At 43.2% G+C, this 23,006-nt stretch overlaps 1 protein-coding gene across 1 annotated transcript in view; it reads left to right on the forward strand.

The window, feature by feature from the left end:
* The first annotated feature begins 1,588 nt into the window (after positions 1–1,588).
* The window catches only part of plxnd1 (plexin D1), a 101,533-nt gene continuing 80,115 nt past the window's right edge, over positions 1,589–23,006 (forward strand). Inside the window, exons 1-4 of the mRNA XM_058052627.1 lie at positions 1,589–3,029; positions 8,417–8,593; positions 15,773–15,904; positions 16,481–16,581. Of these exons, the coding sequence (XP_057908610.1) occupies positions 1,821–3,029; positions 8,417–8,593; positions 15,773–15,904; positions 16,481–16,581 (1,619 nt within the window). The 5' untranslated portion in view covers positions 1,589–1,820. The remainder of the gene's footprint in view (positions 3,030–8,416; positions 8,594–15,772; positions 15,905–16,480; positions 16,582–23,006) is intronic.

Below are 23,006 nucleotides of genomic sequence, written 5' to 3' on the forward strand. Positions count from 1 at the left end.
GCTCATTATGTTGCACTTTATCACGGTGCTTCTCCAAACTGCCACATTTGATGCGCAATTACCCAAATGGAGAGCGTATCTGCTCTGTGTGCGTAAAGAGAGATAGAGGGGGGGGGGGCTCAACAGGAACAATTTGCATCAACTTTTAAGTATTGCATTTATTCCAGGATGAGTCTTCTTAACATTAATTTCCATTCTAATGTGCGAGCAGCCATCCAGAGACAAAAAATAAAACACACACACACACACACCACCATATCCTCACATTGTTGAGTGGGAGCGCATGTGTTGTTCTTGAATATTTATGAAGGTACACAAAAAGATAGAAACGTCAGGCGAATGAATGAGTGGGGTAAAAAAATAAAAAAAAATAAAAAAAAAACTGTAAAGGTGTGCTACTGTGCCCATCTGGTTGCACTTTTACGCTTCTTACTGTGCCCAGGAAGGACCGCACCGGATCTGCAGAACTAATCCGAGAGCAGAAGGACTGAGGATCTTGGGATGCTGACCTGTCATTAACCTTCAGATGAGCGAAACCAAGTACGATTTATGTTCTTCAAAGTGACTTTAGATGTCATCGCAACTTCACAAAAGCAGATTAAATCATCCAAGGTATCTGATTTTAGGAGAATATAGGTGGGATTATATGCTTGTTGTGGATTATTTAACTCCGTGTCGTTTTTATTTACAGCAGGGGTCTCAAACTCAATTTACTTGGGGGGCACTGGAGCTAGGGTCTGGGTGAGACTGGGCCACATCAGGTTTAAAAAAAAAAACAAAAAAAACACATTATTAAAAACAAAAAAAAATTAAAAAACTTCGCTTTGGTTCCAAATTTTTACAATAAAAGTTCTGATAAAACATTCCACTGTTCTCAAATATCTTACTTTTTATTTTTCTACACAAAATAAGATGAAAAATAAATCAAGAATAAAGAAAATCAATCAATCAGTAATAAATAAATATAATAATAATAATAATAAAACGGCAAATAATAAAAACTTATAGTATAGACAACATATAGTTGGTGGGTAGACAAATTATTTTTTTCAGATTAAAATGAACAAAGCATTATTAGAGCCCTGTAGACATGACAAAACACGACTATAGTCACATTTAAACTCTTTTTATTTACAACATATTGCGCAACTGCAGGGTCTTGAGACACATGCTAACTCGCAAACTAGAGAGCTAGCGACCTAAAACGGTAGCCTTCAAGTTATTTCCTTTAAACTTAAATCGCAAAAAACTTACCACTTCCACACGGATAGGGAGGATAACTATTAACAGTTATTTAACCTTTAACATGAACATGAATCAAACGTAATCATTTTTTTTCTGGGTACGTGATACCATACAGCATCCATATCAAACTTGCGCGGGCCGCACTGACATTAAACTTTCATATCAAGGCGGGGGCCTCAAAGTAGTGTCCTGCGGACCACATTCGGCCCGCGGGCCGCGTGTTTGAGACCACCAATTTACAGCATCAGCGGTAATTCAAAGTTGCTTGCGCTTGTCAAAAAAGTTTTTTTTGTAACGCAACAGCCGCTCGTAAAGGTTCTTGCCGCGCTTGGAGGTTGTGCAGAGGCGCACGGAGGGCAGAGAGAGGGACAGACCAGGCAGCCTGCAAAAAAAAAAAAGGAAAAAAAAAAAAAAAGGAAGCACGACTCGCCTTATCGCGTCACTCTGGGTTTAGGCGTGAAGCAGGAAGCAGCCTTTCCTCCCGGATTGTCGCCCTTGGAACAAAAACACGCAATTTTGTCTTTACTCAATGCAACCCTCGGCCCAGAAGACGCGCAAGCCAGCCAGAAGGAAAAATGCCTCCTCCGATGGAGATAGCTCTTCTGCTCCTCGGCGTGCTCGCTTTGGAGGCGCGCCTGAGCGCCAGCGCGCTACGCATCCAGCATATCTTCTGGTCTCCGAACCACACCAATAATTTCGTGGTGGACCCGGCGTCCAGGAAGATCTACCTGGCTACCGTCAACAGTATCTACCAGCTGAACGGGACGCTGAGCGTCGAGGCGGAGAAGAGGACCGGTCCGGTGGAGGACAACCTGTTGTGCCATGCGCCACAGCTTCCACAGGCTCCGTGCGAGCATCCCAAGTCTCTCACCGACAACCACAACAAGCTCCTGGAGCTCGACCACGAACAGAATGTGGTGGTGGTGTGCGGCTCCGTGTACCAGGGCTTCTGTGAGCTCAGGAGAATGGGGAACATCTCCGAGATAGCTGTGGAGTTCCCACCCCATGGGGAGAAGACTGTCTTCCCCAGTATGCTCAACATCGCAGCCAACCACCCCAACGCCTCCACAGTGGGGCTCATTTTGAGGGGTCATGGTGGGAGCACCCGGCTCCTTGTGGGGGCCACATACACAGGAGCCGGGACGCAGTTTTTCCCCAAAAATCACAGCAAGGAAGACCTGCGTTTTGAGAACACCCCGGAAATCGCCATCCGATCCTTGAACATCCAGGATTTATCCCGACTTTTCACCTACGACATCAACCCCTCTGAGGATAATGTCTTCAAGATTAAACAGGAAGCAAAAACCAAAAACAAGCTCAACTTTGTTCAGGCTTTCATCCACAAGACCTACTCCTACATCGCCTTCAACAATGACGCCAAGATGGGCCACAAGGAGAGCCAACCCAACAGCCTCCTGGCCAGGATCTGTTTGGACACCAACGGCCGAAAGCCCACCGGGCCGGAGAGCAGGAAGCTGACCGAGTCCTACATCCAGATGCCCCTCCAGTGCGGATACAACGGGGACATTTATAACCGCCTCTTGTCCGTCTACATGGCCGACATCCACACCCAGGAGGCCCGGGGCTCGGAGCCCTATCTCTTTGGGGTGTTCTCCAAGGGGGACAGGAAGTCCGCACTGTGTGCCTTCAAGTTCGGAGACATCGAGGAGGAGATCCGACAAGGACGCAGGAGCTGCTCCAACTACCCCAGCAGGGATGTCCAGGTGCTGGACAGTGTCATCCAGGGCTCGGGGGCAGCCTGCATCCAGAAATGGAACCTTGTGGTAAGACGTCAGACTCCATCTTTGTCATTTTAAAGCTCTTTAAAGATTTCTATAGTTTGTTTTAATATGCATACTACCAACATCATGGTAATGGTAATGGTAATGGTAATGGTAATGGTAATGGTAATGGTAATGGTAATGGTAATGGTAATGGTAATGGTAATGGTTTTATTTCATTTGAACATGCATCAGATTACAATTGAATGCATCCCATAATCAGTTCCCAGTTCCACATGTCCAAAAGGAGTAGGAAGAAGCAAAGCTTATTAAATCCTACCCCTCCATCTGGTACTTTTACAATCAGTAACTGTTACATTTGTTCACTTCCTGCTTTCCTAATATAATTTAAGTTTTTTTTTGTCACGTACCGACGTATGAGGTGATATGACCATACAATGACATAAAAGTTAAAAAAAAAAATTTTTTTACATTTTTTTTCATTTTTGTCACCTACCGAAATACGAGGGGATATGACCATACAATAACATAAAAGTAAAAAAAAATTTTTTTTCTGTTTTTTTTTGTTTTTTTTTTATTTTTTTCATTTTTGTCACGTACCGAAGTACGAGCTGATATGACCATACAATGACATAATTTGTTCACTTCCTGCTTTCCATAGGTCATCTCACATAGGTGAAATGACTAAATGTATACTTTATATTCTAAAATCACAAATAATTGAACTTGCTGATATAGTTCATCTTCAAACAACCTAAAATAATACATAAGGCTAAAAATAACCAATTACCTAAATACTTACTTAATACTTAATACTTAATACTCATCCAATACTTCTCTGACAAAAATGAAAAAACATTTTTTTTAAACTTTTATGTCATTGTATGGTCATATCACCTGACAAAAATGAAACAAAAAAATTAAATAAAAAAACCCAAAACAAAACAATTTTTTTTTACTTTAATGTCATTGTATGGTCATATCACCTTGTACTTCGGTACGTGACAAAAACAAAAAAAAAACAAAAAAAAACTTAAACTATATTAGGAAAGCAGGAAGTGAACAAATGTAACAGTTACTGATTGTAAAAGTACCAGATGGAGGGGTAGGATTTAATAAGCTTTGCTTCTTCCTACTCCTTTTGGACATGTGGAACTGGGAACTGACTATGGGATGCATTCAATTGTAATCTGATGCATGTTCTAATGAAATTAAACCATTACCATTACCATTACCATTACCATTATATTGATATTCATTGGACTTCATTCCATAAATGAAAGTATGAGGGCCGGTGTGTCTTACAAAAGGATAAATGCACCCGTGACTGCTGTCTTCCTCTGACAACACAAATACTGTATTTATGATCATGAGTCTCCTCGTGCGTAAAGCAGGAATCTCCCTTGTCACAAAGTGAAGATGCTCCATGGCCAGCCTCCGAGGTTATGGACTCATCCTTCAGCGCACCCAGTAAACAAATATGAGGGCAGATAGGGGTCATTACTTTGTCTTTGTTTTTTTTTTTTCTGTTGTCTTTTTATTTTCCCGAATCTGTGGCTTGAGTGTTCCCCGACCACAAATATGGTGGAGAAGAAAGAGTTGCTTTGTCGCACATACATTGTCAGATATGATCTCATAGTTCTAAGTACTCAGCATTGAGTTGATTCGGTTTGTTTTTTTTTGTGTGTGTGACTTGAGACGCTGGTCACATGGTTGAGAGCACAAACGGAAAATACATAGCAACAAAATGAGCTCTGCTGCTGGTTTGTTAGTTGAAGTGCAAAACAAAACAAAACACTTTTAATTCATTCATTCATTCATTCATTTTCTACCGCTTTTTCCTCACGAGGGTTGCGGGCGTGCTGGAGCCTATCCCAGCTGTCTTTGGGCGAGCGACGGGGTACACCCTGGGACTGGTGGCCAGCCAATCACAGGGCACATATAGACAAACAACCATTCACACTCACATTCATACCTATGGACAATTTGGAGTTGCTAATTAGCCTAGCATGTTTTTGGAATGTGGGAGGAAACCGGAGTACCCGGAGAAAAACCACGCATGCACAACATGCGACAACATGCAAACTGAACACAAAGATGGCCGAATGTGGAATTGAACTCGGGTCTCCTAGCTGTGAGGTCTGCACGCTAACCACTTATCCTCCGTGCAGCCGACAGCTAGTTTGAATGGGGATATTTGTTATGGCCACATTGTCTTATAAATGGATGGATCTCGAACAAATTCAGATTCTGGAAGAACTAGAACGTGTTCAGTCCTGGTTATTGTGTTTAGCTGCTCTATAGGAGTCCACAACTCAATACAAAGGGTAAAAAAAATAGCATAATAGGTCCTGTTTAAAAAAAGCCTCCTTTTTTGTCTAAATGACTCACATTTCGGTTGCACAGGTTTGCGCGCAGCTAGGAGACGGAGGTTCGATTCCCCGTTCAGGCATTTCTGTGTGGAGTTTGCATGTTCTCCCCGTGCATGCGTGGGTTTTCTCCGGGTACTCCGGTTTCCTCCCACATTCCAAAAACATGCTAGGTTAATTAGCAACTCCAAATTGTCCATAGGTATGAATGTGAGTGTGAATGGTTGTTTGTCTAAATGTGCCCTGTGATTGGCTGGCCACCAGTCCAGGGTGTACCCCGCCTCTCGCCCAAAGACAGCTGGGATAGGCTCACCGTGACCCTGGTGAGGATAAGCGGTAGAAAATCAATGAATGAATGAACAACTCACATTTCGGCTGCACGGATTTGCGCGCAGCTAGGAGACCCGAGTTCGATTCCTCGCTCTGGCATCTCTGTGTGGAGTTTGCATGTTCTCCCTGTGTGGGTTTTCTCCGGGGAAAAAACATTCCAAAAACATGCTAGGTTAATTGGCTAACTCCAAATTGTCCATAGGTATAAATGTGAGTGTGAATGGTTGTTTGTCTATATGTGCCCTGTGATTGGCTGGCCACCAGTCCAGGGTGTACCCCGCCTCTCGCCCGAAGACAGCCGGGATAGGCTCCAGCATTCTCCTGCAACCCTAAGGACAATAAGCTGCATAGCAAATGGATGCAGGGACGTTTCAACAATAAAATAGCAATATTTATTTAAGAAAGCAGTTTAAGTTAGCAACGCTCGCATAGCCACATGAGCTACAGAGCTCATATGGATGTTCTGAGCGCTTTTGTTATTGCTCAACAGTAAATTAAACCTGACGAATGTGATTTGCCTAGTGATTATGCACACAGTATAAATATACTGGAGCCTCTCTGATGTTTGCACACAAGAACCATGCAGACAGAGCTCGTCATTGAGCATTGTCCAACTAAGTGAAGCTTGCCTCCAGTCAGCCTGCCCCCGTCGACGGCGTTGCAGAATAGTCATCTCCACAGCTCCTCGTTGCAAGTTGTGCCTAGAACTTGCAACAGATGCTGGATTTTTGCCTGATGTGATATTTGAGAGTGTTTGCAGGGTTCCCCCAAGGATTTTTTTTTGAAGCCCTGGTGGTTGGCTACACGGGAGGGTGGAATGCCACCGCTAAAATTTTGCTGGATGTGCATTTGTTTTCAGCGGCTTTGTTGTTTATTATCAACTCCTGTACCGTTGGGTTCGACTGCTAGCAGCACAACACTGAAAGTCCTCCTAAGCAATAGTAAGTGTGACCAACCACAGCGGAGTAGGCGTGCGTGGAGGCGGTCCGTGGGGGGAATAAATCAAATAAACCGTTTTAACAGGAAAACACGAAAACACAAAATCCAAAGAAATACAGCTGAATAGGTGCAGATTCTGGAAGAACTAGAAAGCTTTCTGTGCAGGTTATTGTGTGTGGCTGCTCTATAGGAGTACATAACTTGATACAAAGCCGAAAAATGAACATAACACTTAAAGGGGTACTGCAGTTTTTGGGGGAATTTTACAATTTTGCCCATTTTGCCTGTTTTAGCGTAAAACTCATCTATATGGGAAATGATTTATTGTTGTGGCGCTACTTGCTAATTTCAACAAAAGTCAGATATTATTGTGCAAACCGGTCTCTAACATAACATACAGTAAACCTCGGATATATCGGATTCAATTGTTCCCACTGGTTTTGTCCGATATAAGCGAAATCCGTTATATGCGTATACCGGAAAATGTCCGTTTGACGCATATATCGGATTTATATCCGGTATATGCGTAAATGGGATTTTATCCGTTATAAAAAGGCACTTCCTTGACTATGTTTCCAATGTACCTGGACGCGCAGGCAACGCTGCAAACGCTGCAAATGACGTCGTATAGCGGCCTGTCACGATTCGGCGAATCGGAGCGCCACGATGCGGCCATCCGATATATGCCAGGGAAATTTAATGGAAATGCATTGGAACGGGATTGGAGATTTTGTCCGAAATAGGCGAAATCCGTTATAAAAAATCAGATATATGCAATGAATTTTTATTGGAAATGCATTACAGAAAAATCGGTTCTTTTTTATCTGTGCGTTGTGAGCGAATTTCCGATATATCCGAGTCCGATATATCCGAGGTTTACTGTAATATAATTATTAGTAATACCGCTACGTATAAAGGAGTCTTTATGTCACCAGTACTGGTAGAGTCAGGCATGGGAAAGTCAAGTGACTTCCATCGGTTTGGCTTTAACATCAATTCCTCATGCATAGCTAATATGTAAACATTTGCCCTTTAGGACGTTCATGGTGCGTTATGTTTGCTAGCCTTGTCTTCGTACGGATGTCCCTCAAAGTGTGTCTCATAGCGGAATGTGGCCCAATTCCAGTGTTTCATTGTACATTTGACTGACAGATGAGAGGTGAAGAGGGGCCATCCCTTGACGATTGTGTATCGGGTCACAAAGTCAGCCACCATGTCCCGTTACGCTGCTGAAAATGCTTTATTTGTATTTCCTGTGTAGTAGTAGTAGTACTGGTTTTACAGAATAAAGTTAACCTTAACTTGTGATTATGATTTAAAATACGGTTGCGACAGACGTGTGATCTTTTTTGTTGTCTGCAGTCTCAAAAAGCCAGCATCGAGGGAGCGACAACACAATTTATGATAAGAGAAATGCGGCTGCCAGTATAAGGGCCGGTGGGAAACAATTCTGCAAATATCCACCCTGCTTAATTCCCTTTTTTTTTTTTTTTTACTTTGTGTTGTAAAATATTCAGAAAATTCCCAAAAGATCCCAGTGCTCATTCTAGCATGGCACTGATGGTTTATCACTGCCTGCTTAGCATTTGACAAAAGCAGAGTTTGATGAGCGTTGAAGACCCTTTTAAGACCTTTTTAACTATTGAGTGGTTCTGAAGCACGAGCAGTAACATTGTTATCACAATTGTTTTACATTGGACTTCCATCCTTAGCCTCCTTGTTCTATTCATGGAGGATCTGACTTGGACTGATGTCATTCATTTTATATATGTGTGTGTGTGTGTGTTCTAGCTGCAGCCGGAGCAGCTGGACTGCGGTGCGGCCCACCTGCAGCATCCTCTGGCCCTACGGAAGCCCCTGAGGGCCCTTCCTTTGTTCGAGTACACGGGCCTCAGCTCCGTTTCTGTGGACAACGTTCTCAACCACACTGTTGTTTTTCTGGGAACAAGTAATGGACGACTCCGAAAGGTATGACACAGACACATTCGTTCGTTCGTTCATTCATTCAGTCATTCATTCATTCATTCAGTCGTTTGTTCGTTTGTTCGTTTGTTCGTTCGTTCGTTCATTCAGTCATTCATTCATTCAGTCATTCGTTCGTTCGATTGTTCGTTCATTCATTCATTCATTCAGTCGATTGTTCGTTCATTCATTCATTCATTCATTCAGTCGTTTGTTCGTTCGTTCATTCATTCATTCAGTCATTCATTCATTCATTCATTCATTCATTCATTCAGTCATTTGTTCGTTCGATTGTTCGTTCATTCATTCATTCATTCAGTCATTCGTTCGTTCGATTGTTCGTTCATTCATTCATTCATTCAGTCGATTGTTCGTTCATTCATTCATTCATTCATTCATTCAGTCGTTTGTTCGTTCGTTCATTCATTCAGTCATTCATTCATTCATTCATTCATTCATTCATTCATTCATTCATTCAGTCATTTGTTCGTTCGATTGTTCGTTCATTCATTCATTCATTCAGTCATTCGTTTGTTCGATTGTTTGTTCATTCATTCAGTCGTTTGTTCGTTCGTTCGTTCATTCATTCATTTTCTACCGCTTATCCTCACGAGGGTCGCAGGAGGTGCTGGAGCCTATCCCAGCTGTCTTCGGGCGAGAGGCGGGGTACACCCTGGACTGGTCCAGGACCAGCCAATCACAGGGCACATATAGACAAACAACCATTCACACTCACATTCATACCTATGGACAATTTGGAGTCGCTAATTAACCTAGCATGTTTTTGGAATGTGGGAGGAAACCGGAGTACCCGGAGAAAACCCACGCATGCACAGGGAGAACATGCAAACTGGGGTGGAATTGAACCCTGGTCTCCTAGCTGTGAGGTCTGCGCGCTAACCACTCAACCGCCGTTTGAATGGGGATATTCGTTATGGCCACATTGTCTTATAGATGGATCTCAAACAAGTTTAGATTCTGGAAGAACTAGAACGTGTTCTGTCCTGGTTATTGTGTGTAGCTGCTCTATAGGAGTCTACAACTCAATACAAAGGGTCTGCGTGCTAACCACTCGACCACCATTTGAATGGGGATATTCGTTATGACCACATTGTCTTATAGATGGATCTCAAATAAATTTAGATTCTGGAAGAACTAGAACGTGTTCTGTGCTGGTTATTGTGTGTAGCTGCTCTATAGGAGTCTACAACTCAATACAAAGGGTCTGTGCGCTAACCACTCGACCGCCGTTTGAATGTGGGATATTCGTTATGGCCACATTGATGGATCTCAAGTTTAGATTCTGGAAGAACTAGAACGTGTTCTATCCTGGTTATTGTGTGCAGCTGCTCTATAGGAGTCTACAACTCAATACAAAGGGTTTGAGCGCTAACCACTCAATCGCCGTTTGAATGTGGGATATTCGTTATGGCCAAATTGTCTTATAGATTGATCTCAAGTTTAGATTCTGGAAGAACTAGAACATGTTCTGTCCTGGTTATTGTGTGTAGCTGCTCTATAGAAATCTACAACTCAATACAAAGGGTCTGTGCGCTAACCACTCAACCGCCGTTTGAATGTGGGATATTCGTTATGGCCACATTGATGGATCTCAAGTTTAGATTCTGGAAGAACTAGAATGTGTTCTGTCCTGGTTATTGTGTGTAGCTGCTCTATAGGAGTCTACAACTCAATACAAAGGGTCTAACCACTCGACCAACCGTGCAGCCCGTCCTCCACTTGAGTTTGTGTTAACGTTCAAACAACAGCAGATTTACATGGTGCAGCTGAGTGGCCTAATAAACCAAACAACGGCGTCAAATGAAACTTTAAACCTCATAGCAACACGCAGGAATGTCTGCTTTCTTTCCTCGGAGCTTCCCAGTGCCACTGCCACCAGCGCCACCCGACCCCTCTCTGCTCTGCTCACCCGTGACCCATCCTTGGCCCACGATGCGGTCCCTAATAACGGGGCTATATAATGTCTGACACACCAGCAAGAAAAGTTGTTAACTATGCGTCTTCACCACGTATGAATCACGTTCTGCTTTGTTGTGGATTTCGACTCACCTACTCAGACATCTGCAGTGGGTCTGAGCTGTAAAAAAAAAATAAAAAAAAATCACAGCATTCCTTAATTCTGTCTCAAACGCATTCCTAGTCACCCCTGACTGGGCTGTTTTGTGGCACCTCGCAGGCAGGCTGGGGGTTGGGGGGGTGGAACCAAACATGAGTGCACTCTAAATGCTTCCTGACCTTTTGCATTAAAAACAACTCACAACTTTTGCAATGCTAAAAAAAAAACAAAACAATCCAGCTGCGGGGTATTTTGCTGGGGTTCTGTTAAAAGAGCAGCTTGTTTCCTTTCTGGAATGACAACGCTGCTTTAGCCACGCTTGAGTATACAATAATTACTTTTTGGATGCACGGTGCACAGTAGAGGATTCAAGGGTTCAAGCCACCGGGTACGTTTTTGTACTTTTGTATGTTTGCTCGATTGTAGTTTTGTCTTTCGGTGTCGGATTTTGTCTCTTGGACAATGGAAGCAGTTTGGTGATTTCACATGGTTACCCCACGGACTGTGAACCCGGTCATTATGTGCTAGTGTTCTCTATCTATCGGCTATCTGTGGGACTACCCTGGTCATTGTGTGGGACCTTGAACAATGCGTTTATCGCTTTATACACGATATAGACAAAAGTCACGAGACACCAGACAACCAAACTTCTATATTTCCACTGTGGAAATTGTTGTCCATTCATCCATAATTCATCTTTGTCATCCCAAAGGTCTCCCAGGCTCTTCCACCCTAAACTAATCCTTTACGGATCTTGTTTTGTGGACTAAGGAACAATCATGATAGAACAGGGATGATAGTTTCTAGTTATGTGATGCTCTCCCGGACATGGGATACCGGGGCCTCACCCTGGAGCCAGGCCCAGGAACGGACTTCTAGGCGAACGCTTGGTGGTCGGGTCTTTACTCGTGACCCAGTCTCAGCCCCAAAAAAGCCACACAGGATCTTCCTCTTGTAGACCCAAGATTGTATGGATAAAAAGGATAAGGGCATTTTAGTTTGGGTGGTCTCTGAGGGCGGGCGGTTCTAGGGCCAAAGCTGGTTCTTGGGACAGGGAATGTCACTTCTCGGGTGGGGAAAGAATCTGAACTAGTACGAGATGTTGAAGTCTTCCGACTAGATATAATTGAGTTTGGGTTCTGGAACCAAACCCCTCGAGAGGTGCTGGACCTTGTTCTACTCTGGAGTTGCCGCAGGGGAGAAGCAGCGAACTGGTGTGGGCTCATTAATAACCCCCCGGCTTGGTGTCTCTGTGTTGGAGTCATCCCCGATGAACCAGACGGCCATTTCCCGACGCCTTCGGGTTGGGGAAAAGGTCCTGACTGTCGTTTGTGCGAACGTGACAAACTGATCCGAGAAGGGCTGATCTGTCAACCGTTCACCACCTGGTGATGAATTGGATTAGATGGCGGGGGAGGACGCCAGACGGACCTTGTAGACCCAAACGTATAGGGAGGATGTGCTGGGAATGTCTGGCAGAATCTCCCATTTTTCAACTCTCACCTCCGGCAGAGTCTCTCACCGGGATATTGGAGAAGAGAAGAGAGTTGAGGTGACTCAGGGATCTAGTCCGGGTGGCTTCCGGACGCTTCAAAGGTGAGGTGTTCCGGGCACGCCCAGTTGGGAGAAGGCCCTGGGGCCGACCTAGGACACGCTGGGGGGATTATGTCGCATAGCTGGCCTGGGAACGAACGCCTTGGTGTCCTCCCGGTGGAGCTGGAGGAGGTGGTTTGGGCTTCCAAACTGAGACTGCTTCCCCCCGCGACCTGGACCCGGTTCATCGAATTCATCAAACCCCTTCACAAAACTATTTCGGGACAGTTGCAAGAATGAAATTGTTCTCTATGCCCTTATTGACTAAGAAGTCTCGCCGCTTTTGTCGATGTCGTGTTAGTCTGTTTTGTTTCCGAGTGAACATATGCGTGTACCTCGGAGGACGGGGGCTGTTGCTGAGGTTAATGGTGCTGTTAGCGTATGTAATGTGATTCTGACGGTGAGTTTGGTTCAGACTAAACACAGGGGAACAGTGGCTGAGATTAAGTTATGGCTCTTTGACTGTGTTGGAGAGAGCCCTCGCTGAAGTCATTTGTAATTATAGGATTTTTATTTTTTTTAATGAATTAATGAAGTCCTCCCCTCTCATCATCATAGCTGGATTCAATTTGTCTGCTTTTGTCTCACACACAAATTCTTAATTTATTGCATACTATGTTACATTAATGTATCGCACATATACACTTACAATACAATACACTTACAATATATATGTATTTATATACTTACATATATATATATACACACATATACACACACACACATATATATATACATACAGCATACATACACATATTCATACATATACATTCCAGTCCAGGGTGTACCCCGCGTCTCGCCCCAAAGACAGCTGGGGTAGGCTCCAGCACCCCCGCGACCCTCGTGAGGATAAGCGGTAGAAAATGAATGAATATATACATACATACATACATACATACATACATACATACATACATACATACATACATACATACATACATACATACATACATACATACATACATACATACATACGTACGTACATACATACATACATACGTACGTATGTACGTACATACATACATACGTACGTACATACATACATACATTAATACGTACATACATACATACGTACGTACATACATACATACATACGTACATACACACATACATACATACATACATACATACATACATACATACATACATACATACATACATACATACATACATACATACATACATACATACATACATACATACATACGTACATACATACATACATACATACATACGTACATACATACATACGTACGTACGTACATACATACATACATACATTAATACGTACGTACATACATACATACGTACGTACGTACATACATACATACATACATACATACATACATACATACATACATACATACATACATACATACATACATACATACATACATACATACATACATACATACATACATACATACATACATACATACATACATACATACATACATACATACATACATACATACATACATACATACATACATACATACATACATACATACATACATACATACATACACAACACCTCATTACTACAAATGTCTGAAAAGGAGCAGGAAGAAGCAAAGCTTATTAAATCCTACCTCTTCTCCACGACAGAGCAGTTACCAATTCAATAAGTGATTTTTTTCCACTCATATAATCACAGAATCTTCATTCATTCATTCATTTTCTCCCGCTTATCGTCACTAGGGTCACATGGGGTGCTGGAGCCTATCCCAGCTGTCTTTGGACTGGTGGCCAGCCAATCACAGGGCACATATAGACAAACAACCATTCACACTCACATTCATACCTATGGACAATTTGGAGTGGCCAATTAACCTAGCATGTTTTTGGAATGTGGGAGGAAACCGGAGTACCCGGAGAAAACACAGAGATGGCCGAGGGTGGGATTGAACTCTGTGTCTCCTAGCTGTGAGGTCTGCGCGCTAACCACTCGACCGCCGTGCAACCTATCATTGAATCTTCCATAAGACAAAACAACAAAAGAAGAGCGGGAACATCGGACACCCCAGCAAAACCAACATTGCCATAGCACACCACCAACCCCCGCCAGCCAACCCACCTGGCCCCGACCCCCCTAGCCCCTGAGTGCACCCACCCGGTGCCCAGCATCCCACTGCCCTCCAATTGGATGGCGGTTGGATTGGCGGGCCTACATTTGGATGGATTCTTTGTTCTGTTGTTCAACACCTCTTCCTCGTGCCACCGACGTGTCGCTAGCATGTCACTTTACTTCACTTCACCCACTTCACATACCCACCCTCCACCATTTTGTGTCCCACCTTCACCTGCTTTGATTATATCTCCCTTACGCAACACACACTCAACACGGAGCAGCTGACAAGTCATTGAGTTGAATGAGCTCTTTCATCCATGGGGGCACGTCGACACGGGATGGACTTGGAGCGACCTGCCAGACCAGCAGGTGTTTTGTTGCGTGACCCCCCACCCCCCCCACCCACCGGTGCCGCATCTCTGCTCATCACTACTTCTTCTTCTCTTGCTTCCGCCCTTTTTGTTCAGGTGTGGGCTGCTGTTTACTCACGGTGTCACCCTAAGTCTATTTACTTCCGGGAATGTTTGGTGAAGACAGGGTAGCTCGCTAGGCGGTAGAGCTGTGTGTGTGTTTGTGTGTGTTTGTGTGTGTGTGTGTGTTTGTGTGTGTAAACAGAGCTGGAAAAACAGTAACATTTGGAAGATGAGATAAAGCCTTTAAGCTTGGATTTAACATTACCCATCATGTCTTCGTGGGTGGTAATGTTTTTGGGTGTCTTTTTGGTTGTGTGCTTGCGGGTGGGAAAACGACACAGGAATGATTGTCACCGAGTGTGTTGGTCCATCAGGACTTCTCCAAGGAAGACCCTACAAATGGCGGGGATGAGAGCTTTCGCTTTCAGTGCGACAGGAAGTCTCACTCAGCATAGTTTGTTTTCCTCTGTGGCCCCTCGGTGTGTTTTTTTTTTATTTTTTTTTTAACTTGGCTACATGAACATGTCATCCATTTTATTTTCCTGAGCTGCAGGGAAGCCTGTGCTGGGATAAATCATTTTTCTGGAACACGATTATGGACGCCGCAATCATTGTGTAGAAATTCCGTGTACAGGCGCTGAAATATTCCCAAGTCGATAATAGGAATATTAATTGCAAAACAGATCTGACAGTTTTTGTAGTGGTATTCATAGATACTACTGGGTGGTGGTGATGTGGGGGGGGGATTGGGGGGGGGGGCATGATAACAATAAAGACAGGCGTATGGTGTGTTTGAGCAAAGGCTCACAGGGACTTCCTGGTAAAATATTTACTTTTCTAAATGTGTGATTAGGATGTGGAATGGAATCTTTCGACAAGCACCACAGTGGGCTTAAATTTAAATGCTGCTGGTCAGGCGGCGCTAATATATCAGGATATTACCCCCCCCCCCCCCCTCACTCACCCCTCCCGAAAACATCAGCGTCAGCTCTCAAACTGCATTTATCTTATATACACTCTCTTTTCCACAGCTGACCCTCACGCCAAACATGACTTTGGCTAATCAGTCCACGCTGAAGCTGCCGGCCGGTGAAGCGGTCCATCACATCATGACCTTTGACCCCAACGACAAGACCTTCCTTTATCTCATGACATCGCACCACGTAAGATGACGTTTTTGCTTGTTTATTCTCTCTGTTTTGAACATGAATCAAATCACGGATATTACGTCATGTGACAATATCTCCATATCAATACCCGTACCTGTGATTGACAGTCGACGAGTCCAAAGTCAGCAGTGCTTTAATTGAATAGATGGTGCTTTTATACCCTTTAAAATGATATGAAGAGCTAATCTCTTCAGGTCTAATATAGGTTTGCTTCATTAAATTGTATCCTGAGAGACAGAACTGATCTTCTCCTGTATGCAAATGAACTTTGTGGTAACATCATCGTCTTTTTCAGATGTTCGTCTTGTTCTTATTTTATCATCTAACAGAACCCCAGAATGCAAATGATGCATTTTCTCCCTCGCAATTTCCCCAGAGCCCAAGAAAACATATTTTAATTTATGTGTAAACAAAAGAAAAAGGGGGGGAAAAAAGTCAGATATCGCTCAACAAAAGATGAAATTAGTAACCATATTTCATACAGTAATTGCCTTTAAACTTCACGTAGCTGCTGCAAGGACAAATCTTGACTGCTTTGAAGTTTGATACCAGGGTTTTATACTTGAGTAGATGCTGAGGGTGAAAGTGGCCGAATGTGACCAGTGGACGAGCTGCGAGGACTGTTTGGGAGCGGGGGACGCCCACTGTGGATGGTGTACCCTGGAGAACAGGTAAGGGACGACACACACGCCATGACACCTGTGGAAATGCTGTCATGTTTTACAGTCAGTCCTAATAGAAAGGCCAGTAAGGATAATTCATAATGCCGCCTACAGAGAACATACTAAAATAAATAAATTTCTGGGGATCACAACAAATGAAAATATGAGCCGGAAACCTCGTATTACAAATATACAACATAAGGTGGCCAGAAATATTTCAGTATTGAACAAAGCAACATTTCTTCTCAATCAGAAATCACTCCACACTCTTTATTGCTCTCTGGTTTTACCATATCTTACTTATTGTGTGGAAATATGGGCTAATAACTATAAAAGCAATCTTCACTCGCTAAATGTACTGCAAAAAAGGCCAGTAAGGATAATTCATAATGCCGCCTACAGAGAACATACTAACTCCTTATTTCTAAAATCACAAATACTTCAACTTGCTGATATAGTTCAAATAATGCATAAGGCTAAAAATAAGCAATTAGCTAAAAATGTCATCCGATACTTCTCTACAAGAGAGGAGAAATATGATCTCAGGGAAGAAGTACATTTGAAACACTTCTATGCTAGGACTACGTTATACTAGCCATAGCATTTCAGTATGTGGAATCAAACTATGGAATGGATTGAGTAAGGAAATCAAACAATGCACAACGATGAGCTAATTCAATTCAATTCATTTCCTATGGAAAGCAGGAAGTGAACAAATTATGTCATTGTATGGTCATATCAGCTCGTACTTCGGTATGTGACAAAAATGAAAAAAATTTAAAAAACAAAAAAATTTTTTTTTACTTTTATGTCTTTGTATGGTCATATCACCTCGTATTTCGGTACGTGACAAAAATGAAAAAAAAAAACATTTTACTTTTATGTCATTGTATGGTCATATCACCTCATATTTCGGGACATGACAAAAATGAAAAAATTTTTTTTTTACTTTTATGTCATTGTATGGTCATATCACCTCGTACTTCAGTACGTGACAAAAAAAACAAAAACTTAAACAATATTAGGAAAGCAGGAAGTGAACAAATGTAACAGTTACTGATTGTAAAAGTACCAGATGGAGGGGTAGGATTTAATAAGCTTTGCTTCTTCCTACTCCTTTTGGACATGTGGAACTGGGAACTGATTATGGGATGCATTCAATTGTAATCTGATGCATGTTCAAATGAAATAAAACCATTACCATTACCATTACCATTACCATTACCATTACCATTACCATTACCATTACCATAATAAAGTTGAAGTTTGTTTTGATGAAATAAAAGGTCAAATTGATGGCTTTCCAGATGGGGGTTGGAGAATAACCAGACTGGGGGTGCGGAGTGATGGTGAGGGGTATGGGGGGGGCGTGTTTGGAACACTCCCTCGGTTCTTTGCTAGTTTGGCTGCAAAGCGACAGGCCGGGAGGCTGTTTACTGGGGCTGAGCGAGATGTGTGCTGTGATTAACACGGCTCTGTAAGGACGAGCTCTCTGGCTCCATGTTCTCTGGCTCTCGGGAAGAATATTGTTTGGCTGAGTGTGTGTGTATGAGTGTGTGTGTGTGTGTGAGTGTGTGTGTGTGTGTGAGAAGGAGAGAGAAAGCGCTCGGGATACCAAGAGAGTTAGTGGTGATTAAAGCGGAATCAGATGAGATAGAGTATTTTGTGATGAGTTGTGCAGCAGCTCTTAGATGCTGCGGCTCTGCTATGGGCCTTTCAGAGCTGCAGGAGTGGAACTGATGAAGAGCTGTGTGTGTGTGTGTGTGTGTGTGTGTGGCCAGACAGTCTCGCTGTCATCTCCATGTCTCCTCATCGTATTTATCTATCCGTCCTTCCTTCATCCCATGCCCTCTTCTTGCTTCATGGCATTGTTTTTTCACCCGTGTGATTCTTTTTCTTGTCTTTTTTCGGGCTTTCATATTTTCCACTAGCTTGAAGAATTTCGTTATCCCTCACTCCGCCGCCGTCTCTGTCCCCGTAGACCTCGTCTGCTCCTCCCCCTGTGCCCTTGTCCTCCTCTCTCTCCGTCTACAAAGGAGTGTTGATTGTGCCGATGGTGGTGGGAGGGGAGGGAGAGGACACACTGGCTCTTTTGACAAGGAAATGTCAAAGTGTGTAAGGCTGTGTGTCTCCGTCAGTGGGAGAGTGTGTGTGTGTGTGTGGGTGTCTGGGCGCTGATGTCATGAGTGTGTCTTTTGATGTACCGTGGGGCCAGTCATGTTGGCCTCTGGGGTGGCTTTTGTAGTGACAGCGACTCACTCAGTCGTAGGGCAAGAATCTGGCGATACGATGCGTATCACGATACTAGACTCATTCATTCATTCATTTTCTACCGCTTTTCCTCACGAGGGTCGCGGGGGGTGCTGGAGCCTATCCCAGCTGTCTTCGGGCGAGAGGCGGGATACACCCTGGACTGGTCGCCAGCCAATCACAGGGCACATATAGACAAACAACCATTCACACTCACATTCATACCTATGGACAATTTGGAGTCGCTAATTAACCTAGCATGTTTTTGGAATGTGGGAGGAAACCGGAGTACCCGGAGAAAACCCACGCATGCACGGGGAGAACATGCAAACTCCACACAGAGATGGCCGAGGGTGGAATTGAACCCTGGTCTCCTAGCTGTGAGGTCTGTGCGCTAACCACGAGACCGCCGTGCCGCCGATACTAGACTCACGATACGATATATCACGATACTGTTAACAAGGCGATATTTTTTTTCGTTTTTCTTGAAGTTAAAGATTATTTCCTGGAAAAACCTGAATTACACCAGCAGTATGCACGTACTAAACACATTTTTATTCGATCAGAACAGTACGTTATACTGTATCACAAACTTTCCTCTGTAAAAACTTAAAATGTAAATAAATGGATAAATAAAGCTTTAACATCCAGCTTTAAATTTACAAAAAAAACATAAAAAGAATTCATTCATTTTCTACCGCTTTTCCTCATAAGGGTCGCGGGGTATGCTAGAGCCTATCCCAGCTGTCTTCAGGTGAGAGGCGGGGTTACACCCTGGACTGGTCGCCAGCCAATCACAGGGCACATATAGACAAACAACCATTCACACTCACATTCATACTCTATGGAGAAATTTGTAGTCGCTAATTAAACTAGCATGTTTTTGGAATGTGGGAGGAATCGAACCATGGTCCTCCTAGCTGTGAGGTCTGCGCGCTAACCACTCATCCGCCGTGCCGCCTCTAAATAGTGATATCAATTTGGAAAACAAAATACCTGCAATATCACAGTACTACTTTTGTAGTATACAAAAGGACCTAAGTGTACTCGCGGATTTGTCGTGTTTCCCGAATACTTTATTCGGAAACATATATATACATATACATATATACAGTCTATGATAAATGCCTAAAAATATCCATACCATACTTTTTAATATCGATAAAGTATCGTGGAACGAAGTATTGCGATATACAGTAAACCTCGGATATATCGGACTCGGATATATCGGAAATTCGCTCACAACGGACAGATAAAAAAGAACCGATTTTTCTGTAATGCATTTCCAATAAAAATTCATTGCATATATCGGATTTTTTATAACGGATTTCGCCTATTTCGGACAAAATCTCCAGTCCCGTTCCAATGCATTTCCATTAAATTTCCCTGGCATATATCGGATGGCCGCATCGTGGCGCTCCGATTCGCCGAATCGTGACAGGCCGCTATACGACGTCATTTGCAGCGTTTGCAGCGTTGCCTGCGCGTCCAGGTACATTGGAAACATAGTCAAGGAAGTGCCTTTTTATAACGGATTAAATCCCATTTACGCATATACCGGATATAAATCCGATATATGCGTAAAACGGACATTTTCCGGTATACGCATATAACGGATTTCGCTTATATCGGACAAAACCAGCGGGAACAATTGAATCCGATATATCCGAGGTTTACTGTATCACCGAAACGATATTTTCTTACACCCCTACTCAGTCACCTTACTGTCTTTTTTCCACAAACACCGAGGGGCATTGAATTGAGCAACAACCCCCCCTGCCCCCCCCCCCAACTATTGGAAGCTGCCACTGTCTCTGTGGAGGTCTATTAGATGTTATGCATAACTCTGACGTCTCGCAGCATGTCGCCACGCAGTGCGAGCACAAGAACACGTCTGTCTGTTTGCCGGGGTTGGTATTGTTGTCTGGGAAGGGAGCTAGTACCCCCCCCCCCCCACCCCCACCCCCCCCCCCCCCCCTTGCCAAAGATAAAGCTCAGTCCTTGATCACGTTTCATGCTGTAGCGCTTTTAATCTGCCGTGTGTCACAAGAAAGCACTTAAATACATTTGAATCAAATCATGCGTGATGTGCAGTCTTTGCTATTCATAAATTATCATCCTTATCCCTGGCTCCGCATGTGTGTGTGTGTGTGTGTGTGTGTGTGTGTGTGTGTGTGTGTAGGAGCTCATATGTTCTCGTGCTGTTTAGCAGTCTCAGTCACTTCCCACCTTGTCCGACACACACGCCAGTTTTGTCAGGTCATATTTTAGCTCCATATGTTAACTCTGTTTATTTTAAGACGCTGTATGAAATGCGGCTGCGCGATGTCGGAGTGGTTAGCGCGCAGGCCACGCAGTTTGGAGACCGAGGTTCGATTCCAGCCTCAACCATTTCTGTGTGGAGTTTGCATGTTCTCCCCGTGCATGCGTGGGTTTTTCTCCGGGTACTCCGGTTTCCTCCCACATTCCAAAAACATGCTAGGTTAATTAGCGACTCCAAATTGTCCATAGGTATGAATGTGAGTGTGAATGGTTGTTTGTCTATATGTGCCCTGTGATTGGCTGGCCACCAGTCCAGGGTGTACCCCGCCTCTCGTTCAAAAGACAGCTGGGATAGGCTCCAGCAACCCCCGCGACCCTGGTGAGGAAAAGCGGTAGAAAATGAATGAATATTTGAAATGTGGCTGCACGGCGTTGGAGTGGTTAGCGCGAAGGCCACACAGTTTGGAGACCGAGGTTCGATTCCACCATTGGCCATCTCTGTTAGGAGTTTGCATGTTCTCCCCGTGCATGCGTGGGTTTTCTCCGGGTACTCCGGTTTCCTCCCACATTCCAAAAACATGCTAGGTTAATTAGCGACTCCAAATAATCACAACTTTCAACTATGGGTGATATGTGTTCATTTTTACTGTATTTTATGAATAAAAACATAAATGATGAAAAAGATTAATGACAGGACACAATTCCATATACATCTGCATGTATGAATAATGTCAAATGAAAATATAACCAAAGCTAAAATATGTCATAGATGTCTGAAAAACTATTTGTTTCAGTCGAATGCGACAAGGCAATGAAAGAGAAGAAAAACAAAAAAGTTAGAAAACACTTTAAGTGCATGTGGTAGGTGCTGCTGTTTTGGTTAGCAACATAGTTTAAATGGGCTTAGCGGTTAGCTGTTTAATGTCATTCCCCCCCCCCCCCCAAAGAGGACAGTATCTATACATTCCTTACATTGACAAAGTACCCACGGTTTAATGGACATGTGAGTGTGAATGGTTGTTTGTCTATATGTGCTCCAGCTCCAGCATATATAGGCTCCAGCACCACCGCGACCCTGGTGAGGATAAGCGGTCGAAAATGAATGAATGAATGAATGAATGAATGAATGAATGAATGTTTGAAATGCAAACATCACAATGTTTGTGTCTGCCTGCTGCTCCTCATATTTTGATTCTCTATTTCGGAACTGAACCTTGAAGAAATTCTAATCATGTTGCAGGTTCACAAGTCTCCATATTTGTGCACGTTCTGCCTGCTGTCGCTGAATGTTTTGTTCAGTCGTGCATTCTTTGCGATAAAGCAGACTGTTTACTTCGTCACGTGTTCTCAAATGAAAACAGGGGAGGCAATGTTTGCCCTTCACCCTCCAGTGGAAGTTGTTTTTCCTCCCGGATTTCAACATAAAAAGAAGATCAATCTCAAAATGTGTGCGGTCTCTTAATAAAAATCAGACCTGCTGTTGAAACATACTTTTAAACTCTGATACAACTTGAAATGGGGGAAATACTCAACCCAAGGTAAGGAAATAGATGATGATATGGTAATGGTAATGGTAATGGTAATGGTAATGGTAATGGTAATGGTAATGGTAATGGTTTTATTTCATTTGAACATGCATCAGATTACAATTGAATGCATCACATAATCAATTCCCAGTTCCACATGTCCAAAAGGAGTAGGAAGAAGCAAAGCTTATTAAATCCTACCCCTCCATCTGGTACTTTTACAATCACTAACTGTTACATTTGTTCACTTCCTGCTTTCCATAATACAGTTTAAGGTTATTTTTTTGTTTTTTTTTTTATTTTTTTAATTTTTTTTTTTTATTTTTTGTCCTGGGCGGCACGGCAGTCTAGTGGTTAGTGCGCAGACCTCACAGCTAGGAGAACAGGGTTCAATTC

This window comes from Doryrhamphus excisus, chromosome 16 (assembly GCF_030265055.1).
Source record: "Doryrhamphus excisus isolate RoL2022-K1 chromosome 16, RoL_Dexc_1.0, whole genome shotgun sequence".
NCBI lineage: Eukaryota > Metazoa > Chordata > Actinopteri > Syngnathiformes > Syngnathidae > Doryrhamphus > Doryrhamphus excisus.